This window comes from Myodes glareolus, chromosome 17 (assembly GCF_982192425.1).
Source record: "Myodes glareolus chromosome 17, mMyoGla1.1, whole genome shotgun sequence".
Taxonomy (NCBI): Eukaryota; Metazoa; Chordata; class Mammalia; order Rodentia; family Cricetidae; genus Myodes; species Myodes glareolus.
The window spans coordinates 48372975-48397818 of record NC_142042.1 but is presented as its reverse complement, the minus strand read 5'-3'; the positions used below and the strand labels follow the sequence as shown (position 1 = coordinate 48397818).

Below are 24844 nucleotides of genomic sequence, written 5' to 3'. Positions count from 1 at the left end.
AGTTAGATGCTTCTGGCTTGAAGCTAATTAGTGCACTTTCAGCTTGGAAGGTGGCGGATACTCTGAGGAAACGACTCCCAAACAAACGGACTGCTTGCCCAGAAGTTTTCTTTCTCGTCCTTTCCATTCTCTTTATGCTCAAGATCTGCCTCCCACGGGGTTGTGTAGGGCCATCTTCCTGTCACCTCCTGGAAGCCCGACAGCCCGCCACACACTTTCTCCGGTGTCTGTTTCTACACGTGTGGACACAGCAGCGTGTTTGCACTCCTGAACCGTGCGTTTCCACACGTGTGGACACAGCGGCGTGTTTGCACTCCTGAACCGTGCGTTTCCACACGTGTGGACACAGCGGCGTGTTTGCACTCCTGAACCGTGTGTTTCTACACGTGTGGACACAGCGGCGTGTTTGCACTCCTGAACCGTGTGTTTCTACACGTGTGGACACAGTGGCGTGTTTGCACTCCTGAACCGTGTGTTCCCTGTGGCCATTTTGTCCCATGTGTGCCTTCTCTCTCACAGGCCTTTAGCGTCTCAGCCTCCTCATTTCCAAGCTTTGCCTGAAGGAGCTTCCTGCCCACCTGCCTTCGGCCATTAGCCATCCCACCTTGCCATGGGAGAGCACTTTGAGCCAATACTTCCATTTGGTGCTCCCATATCTGGGTCTGGAGATGCCAGGGCACAGGCCTTGTTCTTGAAGGGGCCACCCCTTGGGCAGGATTAAATCAATGGTTCAAGGGATTCTAGCATGTTCTAAGACTCTGCCCCAGAAAGCCCAGGCTGCCCTAAAGTTGATGGTGGTACTCCTACCTCTACCTCCAGAGTGCTGGGGTTACACATAAGAGCCACCGTGCCCAGCTCTGAACTGGATTTTCTAAGGAGCAGACCTGAGGGGTCTCTATTTTTTAAGTTTGATTCTTTATACATTCTCAACATCTGAGGGACAAGAAGGGGCTAACACTACAGACCGATTACTTTTCTGTAAAAACGTGACTAAGTGCGGAATAAAAAGTGGGTCTCGCTAAGCAGGAGAAAGCAGTCAGTAATGTGCCCGCCACACAGAGGACTTGAGTTCAAGCCTCAAGCCTGTTTAACAATCCCACACACAGAAGATTCCTGGAGCTCACTGGCTGGCCAGTCCAGCCCAATCGATGGGCCAATCAGATGGCTCAGTGGGTAAGGATGCCTGCCACCAAGCCCGACGATCCTGAGTTTAAAAAGATGGAAGGAGAGAACTGACTCCCAAAAGTTGTCCTCTGACCTTCAAGTGTGGATGTGGCATTCGAATGGCTCAGCAGTTAGAGCACTGACTACTTTCTCCGAAGACCTGGGTCTGGTTCCAAGCATCCACATGGCAATTCACTTAGTCCCAGAAGACCTGACGCCCTACTCTGGCCTTCAGAGGCAGCAGACATACACACGATGCAAAGACATACATGCATGCAAAATGCTGATACACATAAAAATAAAGTGAAAAATTTTAAATAAATACAGCACCGCAGGTCCCTGAGTTAGAAAACGGGGGCTGTAATAGGAAACCCAATAATTTGGGTGGAGGGTACAACGTGTGTAGCAGAATGGCTGGATACGCCTGGAAATCAGACTTTTGGGTGTAGTTAGCACTGACTGTGGGCTGGCTATGAACCAGCTTTTTTATTGTATCCCAGGATCATCCTGGCATCACTGCCCCTCGTTCCACAGACCTGAGGTTCAGAGCCATCAGCTGGTGGCTGACTGGTGCAGCCAGATGTCACGGGTCCCTGTCCCTGGGGAGCTTTCCTCTCTTGCTAGGCTGCCTCTCACTTCATTTGTGCTTTATCTCCTAGGAAGAGAGCCATTGACAGCTTTCAAAGGGGAAAATGCTGGTCTGGACTAAAAATAGCTTCCATTTATCCAGCACTTAGTCAGCTACACTCCGCTAAGCACTTTAGAGAGATTACCTCGTTTAATCCTCATAACCCTATGGTTATTATTATCTCCACTTCACAAATGAAACCCAACGTCTGAGATGCTGGGGGTGGGGGCCTGGGGGAGGGCTTGTCTAGCAAGCGCAAGGCCCTGGGTTCAAGCCCAGCACACACACACACACGAAGGAAGGTGGGAGACAACCCCTGGTACACACATACACATACACACACACACACACACACACACACACACACACACGAGGGAGGTAGGAGATGACCCCCAGTACACACACACACAAGCACAAGGGAAGGTGGGAGACAACCCCTGGTACATACATACACATACACAGAGGGGCAGGCTGATGACAGATCTCAAGTGTGACCAGTGTAGTCTGGCTGCAGAGGACTGACTGTCCTCACCCTTGCCCTGCCCTGCCCTGCCCTTGGGGCTGGGACAGCAAAGGGAGGGCCTTGTGAAGGCCAAGGTGTGGACCTGCTGTTCAGTAAGTATGGGGGCAGCTAAAGCTGTACCTGAGAGTTTGCTGGTCTTGGGACACCATGCCCGGTTGAATGGGCTGGAGGTCAGGAGTTATCATGAAGGTCTCTCACCAAAGACAGAAGTCCCTGCCATGCACCCTGTGCTCCAGCTCCCCTCTCCCTCCTGATGCTGTAGGGGTGTCATCTCACACCCAAGATAACAGGGCCACCTCAGCCCCCCTCCTGTAGCTATTCTGGGCTGCTCTCTGATCCTCCTCTTCCCCTGGCCCCTACTTCACCCCTCAGTGGGAATAGGTGGGTGGGGAAAAGCCAGCCCACTTACATAAGCCCACGGCTGGCTGCAGACCCCAGGGAGATCAGCCTGGACAGCAGGTGCTCAGCCCCTCCCTCAGCAACATCGGAGCCCAGCATGGAGACAGCCACCACACTGGAGGCGGCCTCATGCTCCCAGCGGCAGGTGGGAGCAGCTGCTGGCCCAGAGGATGCTGGAGGAACCCAGGTTTTACATCAGCAGGAGGCAGCCAGCCCCTCTCCACAGCTCCTGTCCTCTATTGAAGGTGAAGGTGGGGATGCTGAGAAGCCTGGGAGGGAGGGGAGGCGAGACCTTCCTACTGTCTTGGATACACTTTCGGGGTCCACCCACCCCTGTGCGCGGCTTTAAGAACTTTAGGGAACTGCTACTGAGGCTAATGTAGGAATATTCATGGGAGCCCTCACATTCCTTCTCAAATTGGGACTTGCTACTTAAATATCTCTGTGGTTTGCTCTTTAGCTGAAAAGTTGGTGAGTGAAGTGGCACTTTACAGTGACTAGCAATGATTTTTTTATATTTTTACCATCAAAAACAGCCACAAAGTCCTGGGAAGACCCAGGAGACTCATAGCTAACGCCAATGGGGAAGGGAACGGGGTGGGAGGGTGGGGGTGAGGGAGTGGACATTTCTAGAGGAAGAATGATCCCAAAACCAAGGCTATGAGGAGGTTGAGCATCTTAGGTGGTCTCCACCTGGGCCTTGCTACAGCATCAGGACCGTACCCTAATGCCCTGCACCAGCTCACCTGGCCGTGGCCTCTCAAAGTCAGAGCTCTATGGTGCCCATTCCAGCCCCATTGCCCTGCTAACTGCCCCAGCCCCAACTGTCCTGGCTGAGCCCCCTCCCCCGGCTTACCTGGAAAACTGCCCGGAGCCAAATGAACATGCTCCTCCCTTCTTTGTGGTGGTCTTAGCTGCCCTGTGGCTGTGCTAAACATTTAGCCCAACAAAACCCCAGTGGTACACCCGGTTAAATTTGCAGGAGATTTGAAGACCACACACAAGGAACCTATGAACTCCCGGGAAGAGAAGAGGTGGGAGAAAAAAATGACATTCTAGACAGGCAGGCGAAGTTCCAGTCTCCTTTCCCAGGGTGACCTCAAGCTACACGGTGACCTTGGACAATCCAACTTAACTGCTCAGTTTCAGTTTCTTCTCTGTAAAAGGACTTTAAAGATCTCCCAAGCAGGGCAGTTAGAAGGGTTGCCGAAGTGATCTGATTTGCATTGGGAGAGGCTAAACCAACATGGGAACATTTCCAAGAAAGAGATGACAACCATGTTCTGTCTCCAAATAGGGTCCGAAAGCGCTACTCACTCTTGGACTCTTAACCCTGGGAAAGATAAACCAAAAATGTTGCTGAAGTTCACAGGGCTTCTGAAACTCACCTAGCAATCTTGAAGGATGCCTGACGGGGGACCTTTGACTCCTAAGTTCTGAGAGTTCCCAAGACTGACTGCCTTCTAACACCGTCTGTTCCTCAGAGAGGGCACAGAATCTGAGGGGTGCTGCAGAGACTCTGTGACAGCAGGGACAGCCAAGTGGGCAGAAATTCACTGGCATAATCAGAACAGGCTGTAAGTGACCAATAATGGACTTTCAGGCCAACCGCATGGCCAAATCAGCAGGATGACGCAGCTGGCATTGGTACCATTTACCCTCAGTGCCCACCGAGGTACTGTGTCCAGGAGTCAAAACCTGAAGGATCTAAAGGAGAGGCTAGGGAAGAGCTACACCCCTGAGCTGGAGAAACGGGGCCCTGCGACAGAGACGGTCAGCCACTAATTTCAACAGAATTGCTGTGAGCAGCTGTGCACCTGTGTCCCATCTGAACTTCTGAGTGTCTTCCAGGCATGGGAGCTGATTTCACACCGAAGAGGAGTCAGCCTGCCTCTGTGGTTTCCTTCCTCCCCCTACAAATACTGACTTCCTTACCTAGTATATGCTAGACAGTATCCTAGCAGCATCCAGGTAGAAAAACAAACAGAATTAATTAAAACAATGCCTTCAAGGTATATTCTAATAGAAGGAAGGGGACAGTCAAAGACAGTGTGGGTAGGAGGGTACCAAAAGTAACACAGGAAAGGAGTCCAAGAGCTGGAGGGAAGAGGCAAGCAAACTTCATGTTCCAGATAGGATGATGAGCAAAGGCCTCACGAACAGGGTATGATTTGAGCAGCAATATAATAGATATTTAAGTGGTTTATTTTTTTCAGTTGATAGATCAAGTGCAAAGGTCCTGAGGCAGTAATGCACTTAATGGGCTGGGTCACTGAGGCGATGGCACAGCCAGGAAGAGAGACAGTGCTAGGACCGAGGGACAGAGAGTCATCAAGTCACAGCACTATGAAGGATGAATTGATTCTGGGATGATGGGCAGCCAGGACAGGGGTGACGAGGGGCGGCCAGGGCAGGGGTGACGAGGGGCGGCCAGGGCAGGGGTGACGAGGGGTGGCCAGGGCAGGGGTGACGAGGGGTGGCCAGGGCAGGGGTGACGAGGGGCGGCCAGAGCAGGGGTGACGAGGGGCGGCCAGGGCAGGGGTGACGAGGGGTGGCCAGAGCAGGGGTGACGAGGAGCAACCAGGGCAGGGGTGACGAGGGGCGGCCAGGACAGGGGTGACGAGGGGCGGCCAGGGCAGGGGTGACAAAGGGCAGCCAGGTCGGGGTGATGATGGGCAATAGTGATACAAAGTCTTTAATATCAGCACTTGGGAGGCAGAGGCAGGTGAATCTCTGTGAGTTCAAAACTAGCTTAATCTACATAGTGAGACCCTGTCTCAAAAAAAAAATTATCAAAGTCTGTCTGAAAGCATCATAACAGTCAAGTCAGAATATATTTTAATCATTTACATAATCAATTCCATTTTCATAAGTCACTTACATACTATTATTCACACTTCACATTTGGGTCTTCAGGGGCTGAGGGAATTCATGGAAGGGAGAAACTATGACGCCCCTATCTAAGGTGTCATGTCTCATACATGCTGCATTGTTATTTGTCAAGAATTTCATATACACAGACATTGTATTTCGATGTCAAGTCAGCAAAAGTTTTGTTTTCTCCTACATGCTTGTCTGTGCATTCACAGACATTGTGTGGGTGGAGGTTTATTTAACCAGGATTAGGCACTGCCAAGAGGGTGTAATGAAGTGAGAGAGGACAGAAGGAGCTGGGTGATTATGCAAGAAAGTGGGTGTTGTGACCGTGAACTCCAGGCTCATGGGGAAGAAAGGCTAGGGAGACTGGTGGGGCGGGGAGACACGCGTCTGTGGCATGACAGAATTGCAATATGGCAGCATTCAGGATGAGAAGCAAATGGGAAGAGTCTATCCGTTAGGGGTACTAGCTGCTGAAACAAGTACACCTTAAAAATTGGGTGAGCTTCTTACTGCTAGTATAGGACTGAAAATAAGCGTCCCTCGTAGGGAGATCATTCTCCACAAAGCAATTTACGGACACTGGCATTTTTCCTACGGGGATTTTGCCACTTGAGGGGTCCTGTGGTAATCTGCCTACAGACAGAAGTTGGGGTTCACAGAGAAGTCATTTCTTACAAGCCCTGGCACTGAAACAATCCCCACCCTCTCTACTCACACTACATCAGAGAGAATTAGTACCCAGCCTACAGCAGCGGTCACTGGAAACTGTCCCTGGTGGGGCACTTGCCGCTCAGATGTACTGTGACATCAGGTAACATCAGAGTTGGTGGTCAAGGGGCTGTCTTTGTCAAAGAGGTGTGGAGAGAGTGCACCACTCTCTGGATCACAGGAAGGTTGTAGTTGGGAGAATGACCACGAGATCCAACAGGCACTGAATTGGTATCAGGTCCAAAAGAAACTCAGATCAAACGGCTAACTGCGGTTCCTATCAGCATCCTTAGGAGGTACCATGCCAGATATACCATGTCTGCTGGCCTCCAGGCTCACTCCGTACTGTGGCTCCTCTCAGCTTTTCTCACCCCGCCCCCTACACCCTACCCTCAACTTCTCCAACTCCTGGGCTTCCCGTCCTCCCTTCCCTTCTCATTCCCATATGACCCTACAATTTGGTCATGCTCTTTCTTGGTTCCCTTGGCTTTCTCTTGGCGTCCCCCCCTCCTTTTGGTTCCCTTGGCTTTCTCTGGGCGTTCCCCCCACCTCTCTCTCTCTCTCTCTCTCTCCTCCTCCTCCTCTCATGACTGGGTTCAGTCTATTGGTCATGGACAGTCCACTACTTTCTCTCCCCGCTCTTCTCTTTTCCGGATGCCTCTGGCTGCCCTCTTCCTCGTATTGACAATAAAGACCTTCCCTTCGACCGTACCTTAGAGCGGTCACGTCCTCACTTCATCTATCTGGTGCTGAAACCCCCGCTTTCAACAGTGAACCAGGGAGTGAGAGGACCAGCGGGGGTTAAAATAATAGACATTGGAATGACTAGGACTTCTGAGTGGAGCCGTGCTGACGACAGAGGCAGTGAGCAGGGTCCAAAGCCCCCAACCATGAGAGCAAGACCAAGAAGGGATGATGAGTATTTATCACAGAGAACCGTTATTTCCGCTTCTCTAGCCTTTTGGTTTTCCTAATCTTGCTTTCATAGTCTTCAAGGAGGGTTTATAAAGTTGTCCTTTATAAGGAGAGTTTTCCCTTTCTTTTCCAACCACACCCTACCAATGTAGAGTGTATAAGTGTAAATGTTTCTCTGAGAAAGTCTGATGCGTCCTTCTTAAATCCCTAGAAATATTTACTTTCAAATCCCTAAGTGGCTTTGAACCTTTTGTCCTTGTTTTGGTAACCACTTACTCACACAGCCATGTTTATGTATGCATGCATTTATTTGTGCGCATGTATACACACACACACACACACACACACACACACACACACCACTCTCCGATATATGTGCTTTTTTTCTTCTCTCTCCAGGCCATAGTTAGTAGCAGTGATGAGCCATACAATCTCAGGAGAGAAAGTCTCTGGCCATGTAGCAGAAAATTATGGGAGAATATGGCAAATTATTTCCTGTGAGAATAGAAAAAAAAGGAACATGAGCTTCAGGAGATTAAAATTGGGGTAGATAGTAGGATAGCCAAGATCTCAGGACTCAAAATAAGCTACATTTTTGAGACTCGGACAATATTATATTGGAGAGAAAAGAATGAGAACAATCCAGCTCAGAGGTCAATGTTTCTCAAAGGAAATTTCAAAATTCTTTTCCCCCCAGGAATACAAGGGGAGAAAAATCAAACTGTGGCCATCGGTCTTGGCCTGAGAACACTGAGGCTCTTCCTTAGAACTCTGGGCTCTGAGTCACGTTGTTTCCTGACATCTGAGGAGGAAATGCCCTTGGGTGTGATGGGGAAACCTCCCCAAGGTCAGTCCAATTTACACGGAGGCGTGAAGAGAAAGGTCTCCAAGGAGCCCTCAGTTAACTTTCTGAGCAAAGGGTCAGGTTGCTGACCAGGTTGAATTTGGAAGGTGACAGAACCCAATGCTGACAGGGCACTGCTAGTTGCCAGGCCCCCTCTGCTAACCAGCGTGTGGTCACCCTCAGAGCCATCTGCGGCTCTTCCTTGAGAGTCAGGGACACGCTGGTGACTTCAATATGACCGTCTTGTCAAAGACTCATAAATAAAGAGCCACAGGGAGACCCTCCCCCACCTCAGCACCTCCACGGCGGGCTCCTGTTCAGACTTCAAAGGCTGCCTTGCACATCCCCCCAGCTCTGCACACTTGAGCTGATACTCCTTTTTCTCTCTAGTGTGGGTGAACAGCTGCTAACATTCTCTGAGAAAATTTGTAAAGACATAAGAAATGCCAGGTACAAACAGATATCAGCTCCCATCAATCAATCAGCAGAAGGCCAGACCAGGTCTTGAGCTGAAACCTCAGCAAGGTAGGACTCAGTTTATGTGTCTCCCAGTGGGAAGCGTGGATTGTGTCCTCACAACTCAGGTCTGCTTGGCCCCTGAGCCTACCCTTCTGTCTCCCTTCTTTCCCCACATCCTCTGGGTTGCTGGAGGTCATACCAGGCCCTGACTTTGGCACCTTGGTCTAGGGAGACACTGATGAGTGCAGGAGACTGGATAGATGAGCCATGCTTAGAAAATTGGTCCTTCGGACTTCTGGTTCCAGCTAGGGAGGCGGGAGTCCTGGGCGCCAGGCACAACTCCACACCTAGCCTGGAGCTCAGCAAGTCGGTGTCTCTCTGAGCCTTGCCCCCTCCAGTTGGCTTGTTTTTCTGAGTACTCACTGAGAGCCTTTTTAACTCCCATGGCCGGTAGGTAGCACAGGGACAGAGGAGTGTGTCCCTTGGCAAGTGCGAAAGCTTATTTCCTTGCTCGACAATGGGAAACCGAGGCCAACAAGATGAGGTTTTTTGATCTTCCTTTTCAATTACTTCTCTCCTTAAAAAAGAAAAAAAAATCTCTCACATCCGTCTCTGTTCAACCCCTTGGTGGCTTGCCAAGATGGCCACAGAAAAGGAACGCATCATACAACACTTCTGTTGTTCCCACCCCACCCCCCTGCGACCAAAGTCAGCAGAGAGCAGACAGAGCAGGGTCACTGGGCAGTCTGGGCAGCATGCCTGCCCTGTTCTTACTGAGAACACTCGTGTCCCCTTAGCACACAGCTTCCAAAGGTACAGACCAACTCAGGTCCAACCCGAGGGAGCACAGCAAAATAAGGAAGCTAGATCAACGAGATGTTCAGCAAGCGGTCGTGTTTCTATTAACTTCTGAAGACAAGTGGTCATAATGGGAGGTGGCCTATAAAATGTGGCGTACGAAGAACACAGCGGGACCTCTGTCTATTACTTTCTTTTAGCTCGCTTCATCTAAAGGGTTGCTTTATACAATGTACGCATTTGAGCTGTCCAGTCTATAAGCAAACATGCTCATGTTGGGCCCAGTGCACAGGAGAGTGCTCTCAGGGAAATGTGTGCTATCAGCAAACTTGGAATGCCCTGTCAAGCGCTCAGGCCGCAGGAATGTACCAGGGTGGAATTTCTTCAACTACTAGGAAACAGTTTTGGCAGGAAGTCTTGGGTTGTTGTGGGAACTGAGGTGCTGCCACAGTATAACTTAAGACAAAAGAAGCAGGGGGACTGCCTTGGAGAAAGGAGGAAACAGCCACCCTGGAAAGGCAGGAGGAAAAAACGGTCCTCAAGTGAGCCAGGTGGGATGTCTGAACTTCTCCAGCCAAGGTTACCCCTCAGCATCCTCCCGAAAACAAATCCTGCAACCCCCTTAGTACCTCTCGCCTACATTGGCTGCAAAAGGCGCATAATCTCCTAACACTTCCTGACACGTGCCTGGAGACCAAAGGCAAGGGAATGGACCCAATCATCTCCAGAGTTTGTTTGTATGGCGTGATCTACTACCTGTGGGAAGAATGCCACACAGTGTAAGGAGCAGGGTGGCCATGAAGAGAAGGGAGCCAGGCACTGGCTCCCTCTGGCATGTCTTCAGCTCTGCCTCCGTGGGAGGACAGGGTGTTGACTCCTCTGCAGAGCAGAGAGCCGTCTCTCACTGCCGGCACCGCCTGAGAGAGGATTCACTTGGACAACAATGTTATGAAGGACCAAGCAAAACATCACTGGGAAGATCAGCTGTGAAGACTGAAGGGTCTAGCACGTGGAAGGGTGGAAAGCTGGTGGCCGAGTGTTACAAGCCAAAGCCAGCACCAGGTTCAGGGTCCAGGTTCTCACCGTGCAGTCCGTCCGGCTCACTTCCTAGGAGCTAAGGTCACAGGTGGGCACCACCACATCCAGCTCCCATTTTCCTTCCAGAGACCTTAGCATTTCCTGGGGTTGTTTCAGCCATCTGCTCCCTAAGTCCCAGCAATGGAATGGGTGTGGGTGTATGGTCTAATAATCAAGCCCCAGAGTGACTGATCTTGCTGGGTTTGATCCTCAGCACAACGGAAGGGTCTAGGAACATCCCCTATGATAGGGGCTTAATCTGATGGTCACTTTGGCCAGCACCCACTTCCTCTAAGGATCCGTTTCCTGTTCTCTCTTTTCATCACCCAGAGCACCCCAAGATCTGGCTACCTCGGGCCCTGAGACAGACTTACATCCGGAAGGTTGGGGACACAGTGAATCTACTAATCCCATTCCAGGTGATCACACCAACCCCATGTTGGGACCAGGTCAGGGCTTTGACTTGGAGACAGAACTAGGACTGTGGCCGTCTTTCTGGCCTTGGCTGAGAAGACCCATAGTACCAGCAGTCTGAGGCCAGATCACCACCATCCCACGCTCCCAAGGTTGGGTTTGACTGGACAGATATGCCCCGTGAGAGGCGGGAAAGCGAAGCCAGGCTCTGCAGCCAGGCTCTCAGTTTTAGAGGGTTCTTAGGGGTTTGGGATCAGCCACTCAGCTAACTAGCTATTCTGAGTACCCAAAAAGACTCAAAGTCAGTTCTATGTCTGGAGACTACACTGAAAGGAGGGATTTCCCTGGAGGAATCTATCAAACACACATGCACGCACACACCCCTCTAGCTTAAGGAAGGCAGCTCCTGGTCAAGATACCTGTGAGTCTGGGGTAGACTCCCTGCAGCAATAGGAGGAAAGTGTGTGTATATAAGAGCCTCTTGGGGATGCTCCGGTCTTATCCCCACTGCTCAGGGCAAACCCAAACCTCAAACCACCTGGACTCACAATGGCTCTGCCCTGGACAACAGTCGTGTGAGTGTGCGGAGTGGGGCACAGGACTCCATTCTTTTCATCAGAGAAGCCCAGCGTGCTGATTCGGGATGCTACCAACTCTGTGTGCAGCTTGGTGGGCTGCAGGCCACTGCCACCATCAATATCCTGGTGATTGGTAAGTTTGGGTAATGGGAGAGGTGATCTCTAGGCTCTCCAGGATGAACAGGAGCCAGCTCAGGGAGTCGCCGAAATGCTGGTAGGCTATGGGAGGCCTCTGAACAAAGAAAGGAGACAGGGGTGTTTCTAAGTGAGATCAACACATGCGGTTTGCATGGTGCCCACTGCCATGGCTTTTCCCTTCCAGAGAAGCCAGGCCCTCCTCAGAGTATTAAGTTGGTGGATGTTTGGGGCTCCAACGCTACTCTGGAATGGACACCTCCACAAGATACGGGCAATACAGAACTCCTGGGATACACAGTGCAGAAGGCTGACAAGAAGTCTGGGGTGAGGCCGGTCTGGGACGGAGGGAGGGAGGCGTTCTGAGCTTCCGGAAGCTCCACGTGGGGTGAGACAAAACAAAATGAGAGAAAGAAAGAAAAGCCCAAAGCTGCGGTGTCTCACACGACGTCTCCCGGGGACCCACAGCTGTGGTTCACGGTCCTGGAGCGTTACCACCGCACCAGCTGCGTCGTCTCCGATCTCATCGTTGGCAACTCCTACGCCTTTCGCGTCTTTGCGGAGAACCAGTGTGGGCTCAGTGAAACAGCTCCTGTCACAGCTGACCTTGCCCACATCCAGAAAGCAGGTAAGCAAGCCGAGACTGTGGGCTGCCAACAGCCCACAGAAAGAAAGAACAGGGCTGAAGTGGGGCAAGGCTCTCAGATGCCACATCGCGGCTCCTCTTGGTACCCACAGCTCCTGTTTACAAGACCAAAGGGTTTGCCCAGCGGGACCTCTCGGAAGCCCCCACGTTCACCCAGCCTCTGGCCGACTGCACCACCATCACTGGCTACGACACCCAGCTCTTCTGCTCTGTGCGCGCCTCTCCCAAGGTGAGTGGGGAGCTCGGGGGACGGGGTGTCCTGAGCCGCTTCCTGCTACTGTCCCATCCTGAGCTATGTCACAGGGCATTCTAATTGAACATCTGCTCTCAGTGCCACCATCTGCCTCCGGGACAGCAGGTTACTCAGGAACTGTCAGGGTGTCTGTAATTCAAGATAGATGGATGCAAACGATGTTCCCTTTGAGGCTGAGGTCCTCACGTACAAAGGCATCACTTCCAGCTAGTTATCTGGCAGAAGTGTCTGGCTCCCACTGGCTTCTCTTTAGTCGCTCCTCATGCCCTGTCTATGCAGGATTACACACATGCACACCGCTCTGCATGCAATCTGTTCATTGTACTCCACACCCATAGCAGCCGTTACCAAGTAACTGGGGTTACAAGCACAGGTCAGACTGGGTGGACACAACATCTTGGAAGGGGAATTATGAGAAAACCACTCTTGAAAAACCACTTCTGAAACGGGGGTGGTGGTGGTGGTAGACGAATGACAATGACAGAAACCACTCGCAGTGGGGGTAGGATATGATTGGATCACAATATGTACATGAAAAATGGAGACCCTGGACTGGCAAGATGGCTCAGTGGGTAACAGCGCTTGCTCCCAAGCCGGACAACCTGAGTTCAGTCTCTGGGACCCACATGGTGGACAGAAAAAGTATAAGCTTGCCTCTGACCTCTACGCATTCATTATGGCTCCAATGTACCCTTCTGCCTCTCCACATACACATAAATGTTATTTAAAAATTTGTTTTGAGATAGGGATTCTCTGTGTAGCCTTGGCTGTCCTGGAACTTGCTCTATAGACCAGGCTGGCTATAGAGCATCTGTCTGAAACTCATAGAGATGCATCTGTCTCTGCCTCCCAGGTGCTGGGATTAAAGGCGATACCACCAGGATGGCTTAAATATATATGTTTTTTTAACCACTAGACCACAGGGAATATATGTTTTATACATATATTTTATACATGCACTTTTAAGTGGAGCTCATAGCTAGGTGTGGTAATACGTACCTTTAGTCCCAAGACTCCAGAGGCAGAGGTAGCGGGATCTCTGTGGGTCTGAGACCAGTGTGCCTAGCCTGGTCTACATAGGGAGACCAGCCTGCCTAGCCTAGTCGACATAGGGAGGATAGCCAAGGCTACATAAGGAGACCAGCCTACCTAGCCTGGTCTACATAGGGAGAATAGCCAAGGCTATACAGGGAGACCAGCCTGCCTAGCCTGGTCTACATAGGGAGAACAGTTAAGGCTACATAGGGAGACCAGTCTGCCTAGCCTGGTCTACATAGGGAGACCCTGTTTTAAAACTTTCTTTTAATTTAAACAAAGTAGACCTTGATGTCCAGTCACAACATGCGGAGGCTCCTTGAGCAGCCTTGAGCAGTTTCTTCCAAGTCAGGGACATCTGTTGGAGTGGACTAGGGTTCAGTCACTCGACACAAACCCAAGAAGGAGCTCCAGCCATTGCTATAGGCACTGAAAGGGGAAATCCAATCCCACAACCTCGGGGGCAGGGACCCTTGCAGGAAGCCACCATCCACAAGCCTTGCCGGCAGAGTCCTAGACACGGGAAGGACGACCGGCTCTTACTCTGCTCCGCTGCCTCTCACCTTCATCTTCCAGCCCAAGATCATCTGGCTAAAGAACAAGATGGATCTCCAAGGCAACCCCAAGTACAGAGCCCTCAGTCAGCTGGGGATCTGCTCCCTGGAGATCCGCAAGCCTAGTCCTTTTGATGGAGGCATCTACACCTGCAAGGCCATCAATGCCCTGGGGGAGGCGTCCGTGGACTGTCGGGTGGACGTTAAAGGTAAAGACGGAGAAGCAGTGCCCTGGGTGCCAGTGTCTCCTTCTTCCACCCTCCCAGAGACGCTCAAGATGAGATAGAAAAGGCCCTCCCTTTGATGAAGGACTGTCTGGCTCATGGCTCGAGGGCGCAGTCTGTCAAGGCAGGGAAGACCACACTAGGGCAGGGGTGGATCTTAGTAGCAGGAAGAAGAACGTGAGACTGCTCCCTCACATCTGGACACATCAGGAGGCAGAGAGAGATCAACACTGATGCTCCTCACATGTTTTCCTTTTGTCTTTTTATTCAGTCTCCCCACCTATGGGGTGATGTCACTCATGACTAGGGTGGGTCTTCCCTCCTCCATTAAAACTCTCGAGGGACACCCTCACACACGTGCCTAGAGGTGGTCGCCTCAGTGACTAGATCCAGTCAGGAGAACGTGCCAAGTAACCATCACCACTGAAGGAGGCCCTTGTGTCACTGTCACTATTAAGGGGCACTAGGAGCTCATTTTATCACCCAAGGTCCCATTTCTGTCCATCACAACTCAACAGTGTGGGGAGAATCACTATTTTTAGGTTTTTTTTTTTTTAAAAAAAAGGATCAGTGTGAAATATAAGAGGATAACTGTGTACAGTGATGGCTAGCCGGGAGATGGCAGAGATAACTGTGTACAGTGATGGTTAGCCGGGAGATGGCAGAGATAACTGTTCACCAGTGATGGTTAGCCGGAAATGGTTCTCTAGAATGCCATCACCAAAGGCAAAGGCCCCTTGCTCAGATCCCTTTCCTTTAAGCCTGTGATCTTCTATCTCAGTCCAGGAATGCTGCAGAAGTTTATTAGTTTATTTTTCTTTCCCCTGTGGCTTGCTTAGGTAGCACTGCACGGCCCTCCCTCTCTAAGATAACCACTCATTTATTTCCTTTCCTGCTACTTTATTGGAATCCCCATCATGGAACTAGCATATTCTTGGGTTTGTTTTTATACCTATATTCCTATAAACAGTAAATGTGATCATATCACCCCAGCACATTATTTTGTACTTAGCTATTTAGAGTTTTGCCTTCCAGTTTAACCATAAGGTCGATGAGAGCTTTGTCCCCAATGTCCAGCCTAGTTGCTGTCACACAGAAGGGTGTAGCTAAATGTTTGTTGCGTGAATCACGAACGAGGTGGCCTTTATATAACCTGTTCTCTACATATGGACTCCCCAGCTAGTCTCATGGACACCCCTGAAGTTAAGTAGGACATCTATTCCCAGTGCCCTGGGAGGAAGTTTCCCAGAGATGTCTGCAATGTTAACACTGAGAAATGTCTGCATCTTTGTAGCTCCGCATTAAGGCTGTCCTAGGAAGACGGGAAATTCGAGGAAGGTAAGGAAGAAGGGAAATGGTGTCTCGATGGATTAGTTCATGCTTGGGCAAATGCTGTTGAGTTTGGGATGAATGTGAGCCTCTCAACCATGTGTCCATGGTGATTTTTTTCCAAGACAGGGTTTCTCTGTAGCTTTGTAGTTCAGGCTGGACTTGAACTCAGAGATCCTCCTGCCTCTGCCGCCCAAGTGCTGGGATTAAAGGCGTGCACCAGAGCCGCCTTCTCCCCCCCCTTAGGTTCTATCACTATCAGCTCTTTGGAGGGACCTGGAATAGGAAAGTCTGCTTTTGTCATAGCCTGCACATTTCTACTTAGGTCGATGATAGGGATGAAACCTAATAATCTTTGGAGGGTGTTCTGTGGGAAGAGCTGGGTGGGGACCATAAGAGGAAGAAACCAGAGTCCCCACCGGCAGACCCGCACTCTAGGTAGGGGACAGTTCTGCTCAGTGTTCCTACCTCACCATCGTAAGCGGATAAGAAACAAAATGGCTTGTCCATATTCTTTTAAAATTTTACACATTTCTCCCTGTTCAACAGAAGAAAATCATTTTTGTTAAATGTCAACAATAACTTAACATTTGGGTGTGTGGTTTCCAAGCCGCTCATCACTGGCAAAGGGCCGCTTGGATCATTATCTAGAATGTGGTAGCTGTTTCAAATTCCCCATCATCCACAGGGAAAATGCTGTGTATAAACTTATGGCTGAGGTGAAAGAAAGGCCCATGGCAGAACAACAGAGACCTAGCACCCAACGTTTCCTCTGACTTTCAGCTCCTGGCTGCAGGAAACTAAGCATGAATTCGATCCTCCAAGCCATTTATTTAAGCCCATCAACGATACGGAGCAAATGAAAACCCTATGGGCTGCATTAAATGCGCAAACTCTCCTCAGGAGAGCCTTCTCTGCCAGCTGGCTTATAGACGTTTCTCTCCCTCCCCGCCCTCTCTGTCGATACCATGTTGTGTCAGGGTTGGTCTTACTTATCCTTGGTTTCCTTCTGGCTCCCAGCTGGTGCTCAGGAGCAAAGCATGGTGGGCAATGAATTTATAGCACTGGACCCAGGGACCGTGAAGAGAGATGGTCTCGGCGCATCCTGGATGTGATCTGCTTGCCTGCTATGCTGTCACTAATGTAGCCTCTCCTTGCAGGGCCTCCGGGAAGCATGACTGACAAGACTGTATTCCTAAGGAGCCTTAGCTGGCTTGGTCTAAGCTAAATAAATATACAGATCCTCAATTCTCAAAATGTCCTTTCTGGGCCTTTCTACGTGGGGAAAACTCACGAAGGGTGCAGTCTTTCAACCAGACTAGATGATCCTAAAACCCTAAGATTCCTCTTTTTCTTCTGTTCCTTCATATCCACACACTCTCTCTTACAGAAGTGGTCCCTCTCTCCGGCCCAACTTCTTTTTGAGATGGAGTTTTATATATCCCAGCCTGGCCTTGAACTCTATAAAGTCAACGATGTCCTTGAACTTCTGGTACTCCTGCCCCCACTTCCTGAATGCTGGGATTACAGGCTTCAGACTCTAGTTTACGGGATTTTAGGGACTGAATTCAGGACTCCATGCAAGTGAGGCAAACTCTCTACAGAATGAGTCACATCCCCAGCCTGTCCGCTGAGGTCTCTGACTTTATCACTTACCCCAGACCGTTTATCACAGAACCAAATTCAGTTCTGCACAGCATGAGGCACTGGAAAAAGAAGATTTGCCGTCTCTCCCCCCCACCACCACAGCTTTCTTCTGTAAATTGGTATAACTATGTAACAATTACACACAGCAAGCAGCACAACACATCCCACATAACTACCTGAAGGCAGAGGCCGTAGACCGGAGCCCTGGGATGCTGTCTCTCTTGCTTCTATTTTTTTGCATACTTATAACAAGTCGTATATTGAAGATATTCTGCGAAGGAATCCGTAAAAGATGACCATCGTCCCTCCCATTCCCCTGTGCCTTCCTTATTCATATCATCAACAGCCACAAACCCAGGACTGGAGAGGCAGCTCAGCAGTTAAGAGCACTGGCTGCTCTTGCAGAGGGCCTGGGTTCAGTTGCCAGTACCCACTGATGACTCACAACCATCTGTAACTCCAGTTCCAGGAGGTCAAATGCCCTCTTCTGGTCTCTGCAGGGACAGGCACACACATGTGGTACACATACAGACACGCAGGCAGTTACACATACACATAAAATAAAGATAAATAAAATCTTTTTTAAGATCCTCAATTCAAGACTCTTCTGCCTTGGCCTCTCAAGTGCTGGGATGGCAGGCATGCCACCCCGCCATGCCCAGCTCCTAAATCACTACTTTCTGAAGTGGCCTGTTACACGCTAGATAACTGAATCCGCTATGTCACACATGTGTAACTCGATGGTAGAGCACTGAACTTCAGCAGCTGCCTTGGTTCCCTTCAGCATTAAGGCCCTGCTCTAGTGAGCATCTTCCTGAGAGGCCCGGGAGAAGTCTGTCCACCAAAGTTTACCCAGAGGCCCCCGTGAACTTAATAGGCTTACCTACAGAGCGGTGGCTGAAGGGTCCAGACAGGAGCACCCATGACTTTAACTTTAAAACTGCCGCCCCCGAAGGTCTGAGTCTGACAGAGATGACTGCTTCTCCATGGCTCCTGGAAGAAACGCTTTTCCCGCCCCTCTCCCTAATTATATCCTGTAGCTCCTCCCCCCAACCACGTGCAATCAGGACAGAACAAGTGGTTGAGAGGGACAGCTGCGTACTCAGGTGAGGGTCCCAGCCTTTCTGTTTCCACCTCTTCCTTCTGGGGGGCGGGGCGGGAGTAAACAGGCCACAGGCCCAGCTGTGCGGATCTTTCCCGAGCAGGCATGACGGAACTCCTGGAGATGGTGGCAGCTGGCCTAGAGAATAGTCCTATATATAGCAGAGTGATGCACGCCTTTAATCCCAGCACTCGGGAGGCAGAGGCAGGCGGATCTACAAGAGCTAGTTCCAGGACAGGCTCTAAAACTACAGCGAAACCCTTTCTCTAAAAAACCAAAAATAAATAAATAAATAAATAAAAATAAAAGATTATTCTTGGCTACTGGTGAATTTAAAGCCATCATGAGACCCTGTCCCAAAAAACAACCAACAAAATACAGAAAGAAAAGAGACAGAGATGGTGTGTGTGTGTGTGTGTGTGTGTGTGTGTGTGTGTGTGTGTGTGAATGGAGAAGAGAGGTCAGACCATAGCCAGGCAACAGCGTACACAACAGCAGAGGTTAGAGCAGGCCTAGAACAGAATGTGTGGGATATCCACACCTCCAGCCTCCTGGAAAAGGAATAAAATCTTCACACGAGCAAGATCTCTAGCCATATGAAAGCCTTCTGCGTTTAAGGAGCACTGCCCTGAAATCCATTTTTTTTACTGTTATTATTTATGAATTCGATACTTATGGAATACCTTCTTAGCAAAGACTTACTGTGTGCCTGGAAGTATAATTCTTTTTCATTAATTATTTATTTAAACTCTTAAATAGCTGTTCATACACGCCATTTTGGGATTGAAACAGAGAGGAGAAATATCAGCTATCTCAGAGAAATGGCCTTATGTTAAGTGAAGAATTCTTGTGCCACGGGGCTGGAGAGATTGTCTATTGGCGGGGTCTCAGTAAGCAGGTGAAAAGCCCAGACGCTAAACCTAGAGCGGCCTGGACGGCAGGAGGTGGGGGCCAGGGAAGAGGCGGGGCTCCAAGCCCACGTTGGTCGGCCGGGTTCCCCGCTCCTCGCCGTTGCCGCTCCCTGCAGGTTCTGGCGGGCAGTCAGGAGGAGGCACTCCCGGGCAGGCGCGCGCGCACACTTGTGACTTCGCCGCCCCCCCCCCCCCCCAGAAGCCCCCAGATGGAGCCTCTTTGGGAACTGCGCTTAGGTCCACCCTACAACCTTCTTCGGCTGTCTTCCCGACGTTCCCGCCTCAGCCCCGCCCCCATGGACTCGCCAATCGCTGTGCGCTTGGAGCAGAAGTGGGTGGAGCCTAGGAAATTCGAAAGAAGCTCCGCCCCTCGGGAGCCTATTCCCGGGAACTGGGAGGTTGTGGGAGAAAAGCATCCTGCGTGGACGGTGAGGCGGGGTGGGAAGTGAAAACGGAGTGTACGCCGGAGGTGTGGCAGGGATGTGGTGCCGGGAAGTGGAAAGGTGGCGGGGGAAGTGGGGGGGGGAGGAAAATCCCGGATAATAACAAGGGGGAGGAGGAATGTGCAGAGAAGAGGCAGATTTACAGTCAGGTGTTGGGGCCCGAGCTCTCTGCACCTTTCCCGAAAACAACGGGCTAGTTTCAGGGGCACGTGCTGTTTCTTGGATCTTAGTTTACCACCACCATGCCTCCCCACCCCAGATAGTGCACCTTGAGTCTAGATGGGGGCATAGGGCAGGATGATAGACACCCGAGGTAGGCTTGTTTTCTTTCCTGCTCAGGTCTAAACTGATTCGCTTCTGCTGCCTGGGCATGGAAGAGTTGAAAGAAGGTAAGGAAGCCATGGAGGGGAGAATGAAGCCCCAAGAGTCTGCAGGGACTGATAGCTGACTTTTATTCTCATCCCTTTAGATGTCAAGTTCATTGTGGATGAGACCTTGGACTTTGGAGGGCTGTCCCCATCTGACAGGTACCAGCCCCTTTATCCTCACTATTTTTCTCCGGCGATACACCTTTAACTGTGACCCTTTATTGGCCTCTAGAGCTGGGGTTGGTAATTTAGCAGAGTACAGTGCACTCTGATGCCACCAGTAGGAGGAATCGGGCCTGTAGGACACAGCTTGGATGCTGGTGGGGAGAAACTGGAGTTACATTTAGGGGTTAATGTAAATGTGCTTGGGCATGTTGAGGCATGTCCATGGAATGCATGGAGTGTGCAGACCACCCCCCTCCTCCCAGGATAGACCTGAGTGAGCGTGTGTGTGTGCACGTGCGTGCGTGTGTGTGCGTGTGTGCGTGCGCGTGTGCGTGCACACACACTCACAGAGGAGGTGGAAGCAGAGAGGATTTTGAATTTGAGATCATTCTGGTCTACAGAGTTGAGACCTTGTCTTGGAAAGTGGGGAGTGGGGAAAAGAAAGTAGGAGATGCTAAAGACTTGCTGGGCCTCAACAGAACCAGGTATCTCATGTAAAGGCAGTTCTCATAGCCAGAATGGAGTCAGGGTTTGGGATGGTCCCTGGCTCTACTTCAGGTATGCCTTCTGCATGCAATCTTTTGTGTGGCATGGTGCCATGTTTGCTTTCTCAGTCATGAGGAGGAAGACCTAACAGTGTTGGTGAGTCCAGAGAAACCACTCCGACGGGGTCTCTCTCACCGGAGTAACCCGAACGCAGTAGCTCCCACTCTCCAGGGTGTGAGGTTCAGTCTGGGCCCGATCAGCCCAGAGAAGCTGGAGGAGATCCTTGATGAAGCCAACCGCCTGGCTGCTCAGCTAGAGGAGTGTGCCCTGCAAGATCGGGAGAGTGCAGGTGCTGGTCCAGGGAAGCCCAGCTCCAGAGGGAAGCCCAGCCCTCGGCGGGAGACGTTTGTTCTGAAGGACAGCCCTGTCCGGGATCTGCTGCCCACTGTGAGCTCTTGGAGCACACCATCCCCAAGCAGCCTAGCCGGACTCCGAAGCAGTGATAAGAAGGGGTCAACCAGGGCTGCTCGGGTGGCAGCTGGAAAGAAGCTCCCCGTCACAAAAAAGGTGAGTGTGGAGGGCTGGATTGCATGTGTACCCCTAGACAAGGTGCCCAGACAAGGTGCCCCAGACAACGACGGCACAGAAGTGGTTCCCTCACTGGTCAGAGGGAGAAAATTAATCTACCCATGGAATTGTTGGGATTAAGTGAATTGGGTTGGAGGTGGAGCTGGGTGGGTGGTGTCTGCCTAGCATAAACGAAGTCCTGGGTTTGAACCCCAACATCACATAAATGCAAAGGGTAAATAGAAATGTCTATGTATATACTTGTAATCCCAAGACTCTGGAGGTAGAGACAGGAAGACCAGGAGTTCAAGGTCATCCTTGAGGGGCTCTATACTGGGTTTGAGACCAGCCTGGGCCACATGACTCCCTTGTTTCAAAAAAACAGCAATAGGTGGATGGGATGGCTCCGTCAGTAAAACCCTTTCTACCAAGCCTTATGAATGTGGGTTCAAACCTTGTGACCTGCGTGATGAGAACTGACGCCCACAAGCTGTCCTCTGACCTCTACATGTATGTTGCGATACATGTGTATGTCACACACAATACATATGAAATGACTTTAAAAGAAAGAAAGCACCTACCACACAGATCTTGTTGGCAGCTCATCTCTTCCTCGCTGGTTCTAGACAACGGCCTGCCTCCCACGTCTTTTCCTTAATGCCTTAAGCCAGCAGAACACATGCTTTCTCCTTTCCAGTCCTTTCTTGTTCCTTGCTCGGTTTCAGGAATCGCCCACTTGCAATCTGTTCCCTGCATCCAGAAGCCCAGCGCTCTCTCCTCTTGCACAATCAACTCTTCCCCTCCGGCGGAAAACTGGGCCCAATGCACGGACAACAGCAAGTGAGACCCGGGCAGCCAAGATGTGGGTGGCGCTGGTATGGAGGAGAGGAGAGGTGGGACTCACCCAGAAATGCCTTCACTCCTCTTCACAGGCCCACCAGTCCCCGTCAGACCAGTCCTAGCTCCACAACCCTCAACCAGCAACTCTCAGTGTTCAACCCGACTACAGGGAGCAGCTGCTAAGTCTTCCGGTCGCCTACCGGTTCCCTCAGCCATCCCCAGGCCTGCCACACGAATGCCGCTCACTGGCCGGAGTGTACCACCTAGCAAAAGTGCCCAAACTCCAGAGTCTCTCTCAACTCGGAAAGGGCTTCCAAGTGCTGTAGGGCACAGAGGTAAGATAAAATAGGTGTATAGTCAGGCTAGGCATGGTGGCCATGTCTGTAATCTCAGCACTTGGAAGGTAGAGGCTGGAGAATCAGGAGTTCAAGGTCAGCCTTAGTTATTAAAACCATGCCTAAAAAAATAAAAAAGAGCTGGGCATGGTGGTGCATGCCTTTAATGCCAGCCCTTGGGAGGCAGAGACAGGCAGATTTCTGTTCAAGGCCTGCATAGTCTACATAGTGAATTCCAGGACAGCTGTAGGTATAGGGAGAGACCCTCAAAAAACAAACAAAATAAAACATTAGGTTGCGCCCAGCTTGGCCTTCGCCTCCTACGGCTGTAATTCCGTCATCCTTGCAACCCCGCTTGCCGGCAGGAAAATGGGGTTCAGGAGGCGCAAGCTTCCATCCAGTCTTGCCTTTTGAGAAGGGCAGCAGAACTTGGCTCTGATTCTTCTCTTCTTCATCCCTGCCAAGCTCCTGTTCCCCAGAGAGCGAATCTTCCAACCACCAGAGCCCCCCGAGGCAGGACACAGCCCCTCAGGAAAGCTGCAGTCCCTGGACCTACTAGGTAAGACTGGTCCCTCTGCCCTCGCCAGCTGGGCGCCCAGGCTGCTGTGCACAGCATCCTTGAATTCTGTGTGAAGTGGGGAAGAGAGGGGAGAAGGGGTCTGCGCTTTCCCATCCCGAGGGGCTTGAACTTGGCAGGGCACCAGATGGGCATGAGAGGAAGGGTACTCCAAAGCATTTCCTCCGTCTGTCTCTTCAGGTAAAAGGACTGGACGGCAAGCGCACATTCAGTAGGAACCACTACACTACCATCCTAGCCATCGAAGCCTGGCCCCTCCCCCCAGCAGTCCCTGACTCCAGGAGGTTCTTGCCCAGAGACAGGAGGAAGAGTTAGTGTTTCTAGGGTTGATCCCTGAAGTACAGCCCATGGAGGGTGGGGTGGGTTGAGCTTGTGGAGACTAAACCCCCTCCCACCCTGGCTGAAAGAAGAGAGCAGAAGTCACTTGCTGGTGGACAAATTCACAAACAGAATGAGAAATGCAGGCAGAGTGACCTGCCTCCTCCCGTCCCCACTGGTGGTCAGCGTAGAGAGCTTGACCTTCTTCCCAGACTGTGGCTCGCTGGCTACTTACCTGAGCGGCCTCCATGGTCTCTAGGAGCGGTCCTTCCTGAACTGTTTCCTCCCCTGGATTCTGGCCTCTCTGGAGAGGCCAGGCAGGCACCTGGCACACAAGGCTTATTTGCTGTGAATTCCGTGACTCCTCACAGGCCAATCAACGGGAAGCTTTACCCATCAGTCTGCATTTTTTCTTAAATAAAATGAATTTTTTTTTTGTATACATACTTTTCTGTGTATCTGAAAGTAGATCCTAATAGATTTGAAGTAAACCGCTGTGTAATTGTAAGGCGAGCTGGGATGGACCACTAGGTCCTAGGGTTTCGACCTTTCTGTCCATCCAGCTGTGACTAGTCCCTTGTTGCCCTTCAACTGGGATCAAGCAGCCTTTTCTGCAGTTTCATGGTTTTGGACAGTCCAGATCCAGGTTGACTGTAGTTTCATTTACAGTGTCCGAGGCTGTTGTGCTAGGACCTAAGTCTATTGTTACTCATATCTTAAACTTGAATATTATTTCTGCCAAGACAGTGGAGTCCCTTAGGGGATAAAGAGGCCCTTTGGTGGTGTTCAGCTTCCCTGGTCACCTCAGCCAGAAGATACTGAAAGGCTTAGTCCTAACTACCTGACATCATCAGCACCGCCTGCCCTTCCCTCTCCACTACTGGACTTGACAGCCGGCGTCACGTCAGAATTTAGAAATGTCTGTGTCCTTATGTTGTAACATGGGCAGAGTGAACTCACTTAGAATAAGCACATGCACGGTGGGGGGCCCTTGTGGAATAAGTCCAGCTTAGGACCTCCCGGGTTTTGTAGCCTTTGCCTTTTGCAGTCAGAACTAAACCAATTCCTTGTGAAGAAGAAGCTTCCCCAAATGCAGCTGAGCCATGGAAAAGGGGACAGCTGACAATTGTCTCTACCTGTGCCCATATGCCCACGAGAGTCCTTCTTAGCCTTTGGTGCACCTCCCCATAATGTATAAATGCGGAGGCCCCACATTTAGGGACCTCCATTTCTTTTCCTTTTTATGACTGACTTTAAGATTTATTTAACACACCGGTAAGCACACAAGGCCTACACACACAGCGGCAACTGCCTCTACCTTCTCCTTTCCCTGAGTCCCAACAGTCAGTGAAATTCTAAGAACTGGTAGCGGGAGAGAGGACACTCACAGGTGCCATGTGTTTTGTCCTGGAGAACCTTGGCATGAGGCAACAAAGCCTCAGGTGGTGTGTTCCCCAACCTCCTGCCTACCTCATCTTCCATCAGTCAGCCTGTCCCAGGGCTTGGTGCTAATGAGAGGTCA

The 24844-nt window shown here is 50.9% G+C and overlaps 2 protein-coding genes across 5 annotated transcripts; both read left to right on the top strand.

Moving 5' to 3' along the window:
• Nucleotides 1-2738: 2738 nt before the first annotated feature.
• On the top strand, nucleotides 2739-16820 carry Mybphl (myosin binding protein H like). 2 transcript variants are annotated; one of them, XM_048443404.3, is made up of 9 exons: nucleotides 2739-2959; nucleotides 10726-10814; nucleotides 11325-11520; nucleotides 11710-11849; nucleotides 11991-12150; nucleotides 12261-12397; nucleotides 14033-14219; nucleotides 15529-15572; nucleotides 16724-16820. In XM_048443404.3, exons 1-8 carry the CDS (start codon nucleotides 2812-2814, stop codon nucleotides 15537-15539), a joined length of 1068 nt encoding a protein of 355 aa, XP_048299361.1. In that variant the 5' UTR covers nucleotides 2739-2811; the 3' UTR covers nucleotides 15540-15572; nucleotides 16724-16820. The 2 variants fall into 2 exon arrangements, with proteins under 2 accessions (XP_048299361.1, XP_085533946.1); XM_085677820.2 differs by having other exon boundaries at nucleotides 16252-16820.
• A 2675-nt stretch (nucleotides 16821-19495) lies between these two features.
• On the top strand, nucleotides 19496-23762 carry Psrc1 (proline and serine rich coiled-coil 1). Of its 3 annotated transcripts, none has more exons than XM_087897631.1 (8): nucleotides 19500-19651; nucleotides 20006-20055; nucleotides 20136-20193; nucleotides 20814-21252; nucleotides 21978-22092; nucleotides 22185-22427; nucleotides 22893-22986; nucleotides 23185-23762. In XM_087897631.1, the coding sequence occupies exons 2-8, from the start codon at nucleotides 20037-20039 to the stop codon at nucleotides 23186-23188; spliced, it is 972 nt and encodes a 323-aa protein (XP_087753757.1). In that variant the 5' UTR covers nucleotides 19500-19651; nucleotides 20006-20036; the 3' UTR covers nucleotides 23189-23762. The 3 variants fall into 3 exon arrangements, with proteins under 3 accessions (XP_087753758.1, XP_087753757.1, XP_087753756.1); XM_087897630.1 differs by having other exon boundaries at nucleotides 19597-19692; XM_087897632.1 differs by lacking the exon at nucleotides 23185-23762 and having other exon boundaries at nucleotides 19496-19651; nucleotides 22893-22990.
• Nucleotides 23763-24844: the final 1082 nt, after the last annotated feature.

Bases quoted from the DNA above. Each gene is read 5' to 3' on its own strand.
- Psrc1 (XM_087897631.1), top strand. The intron at 21,253-21,977 runs GTGAGTGTGGAG...GCTCGGTTTCAG, and splicing joins AGCTCCCCGTCACAAAAAAG to GAATCGCCCACTTGCAATCT. The intron at 22,093-22,184 runs GTGAGACCCGGG...TCCTCTTCACAG, and splicing joins CAATGCACGGACAACAGCAA to GCCCACCAGTCCCCGTCAGA.
- Mybphl (XM_048443404.3), top strand. From the start codon at position 2,812: ATGGAGACAGCCACCACACTGGAGGCGGCCTCATGCTCCCAGCGGCAG. The intron at 2,960-10,725 runs GTGAAGGTGGGG...TTCATCACCCAG, and splicing joins GCTCCTGTCCTCTATTGAAG to AGCACCCCAAGATCTGGCTA. The intron at 10,815-11,324 runs GTGATCACACCA...CCCACTGCTCAG, and splicing joins ATCTACTAATCCCATTCCAG to GGCAAACCCAAACCTCAAAC.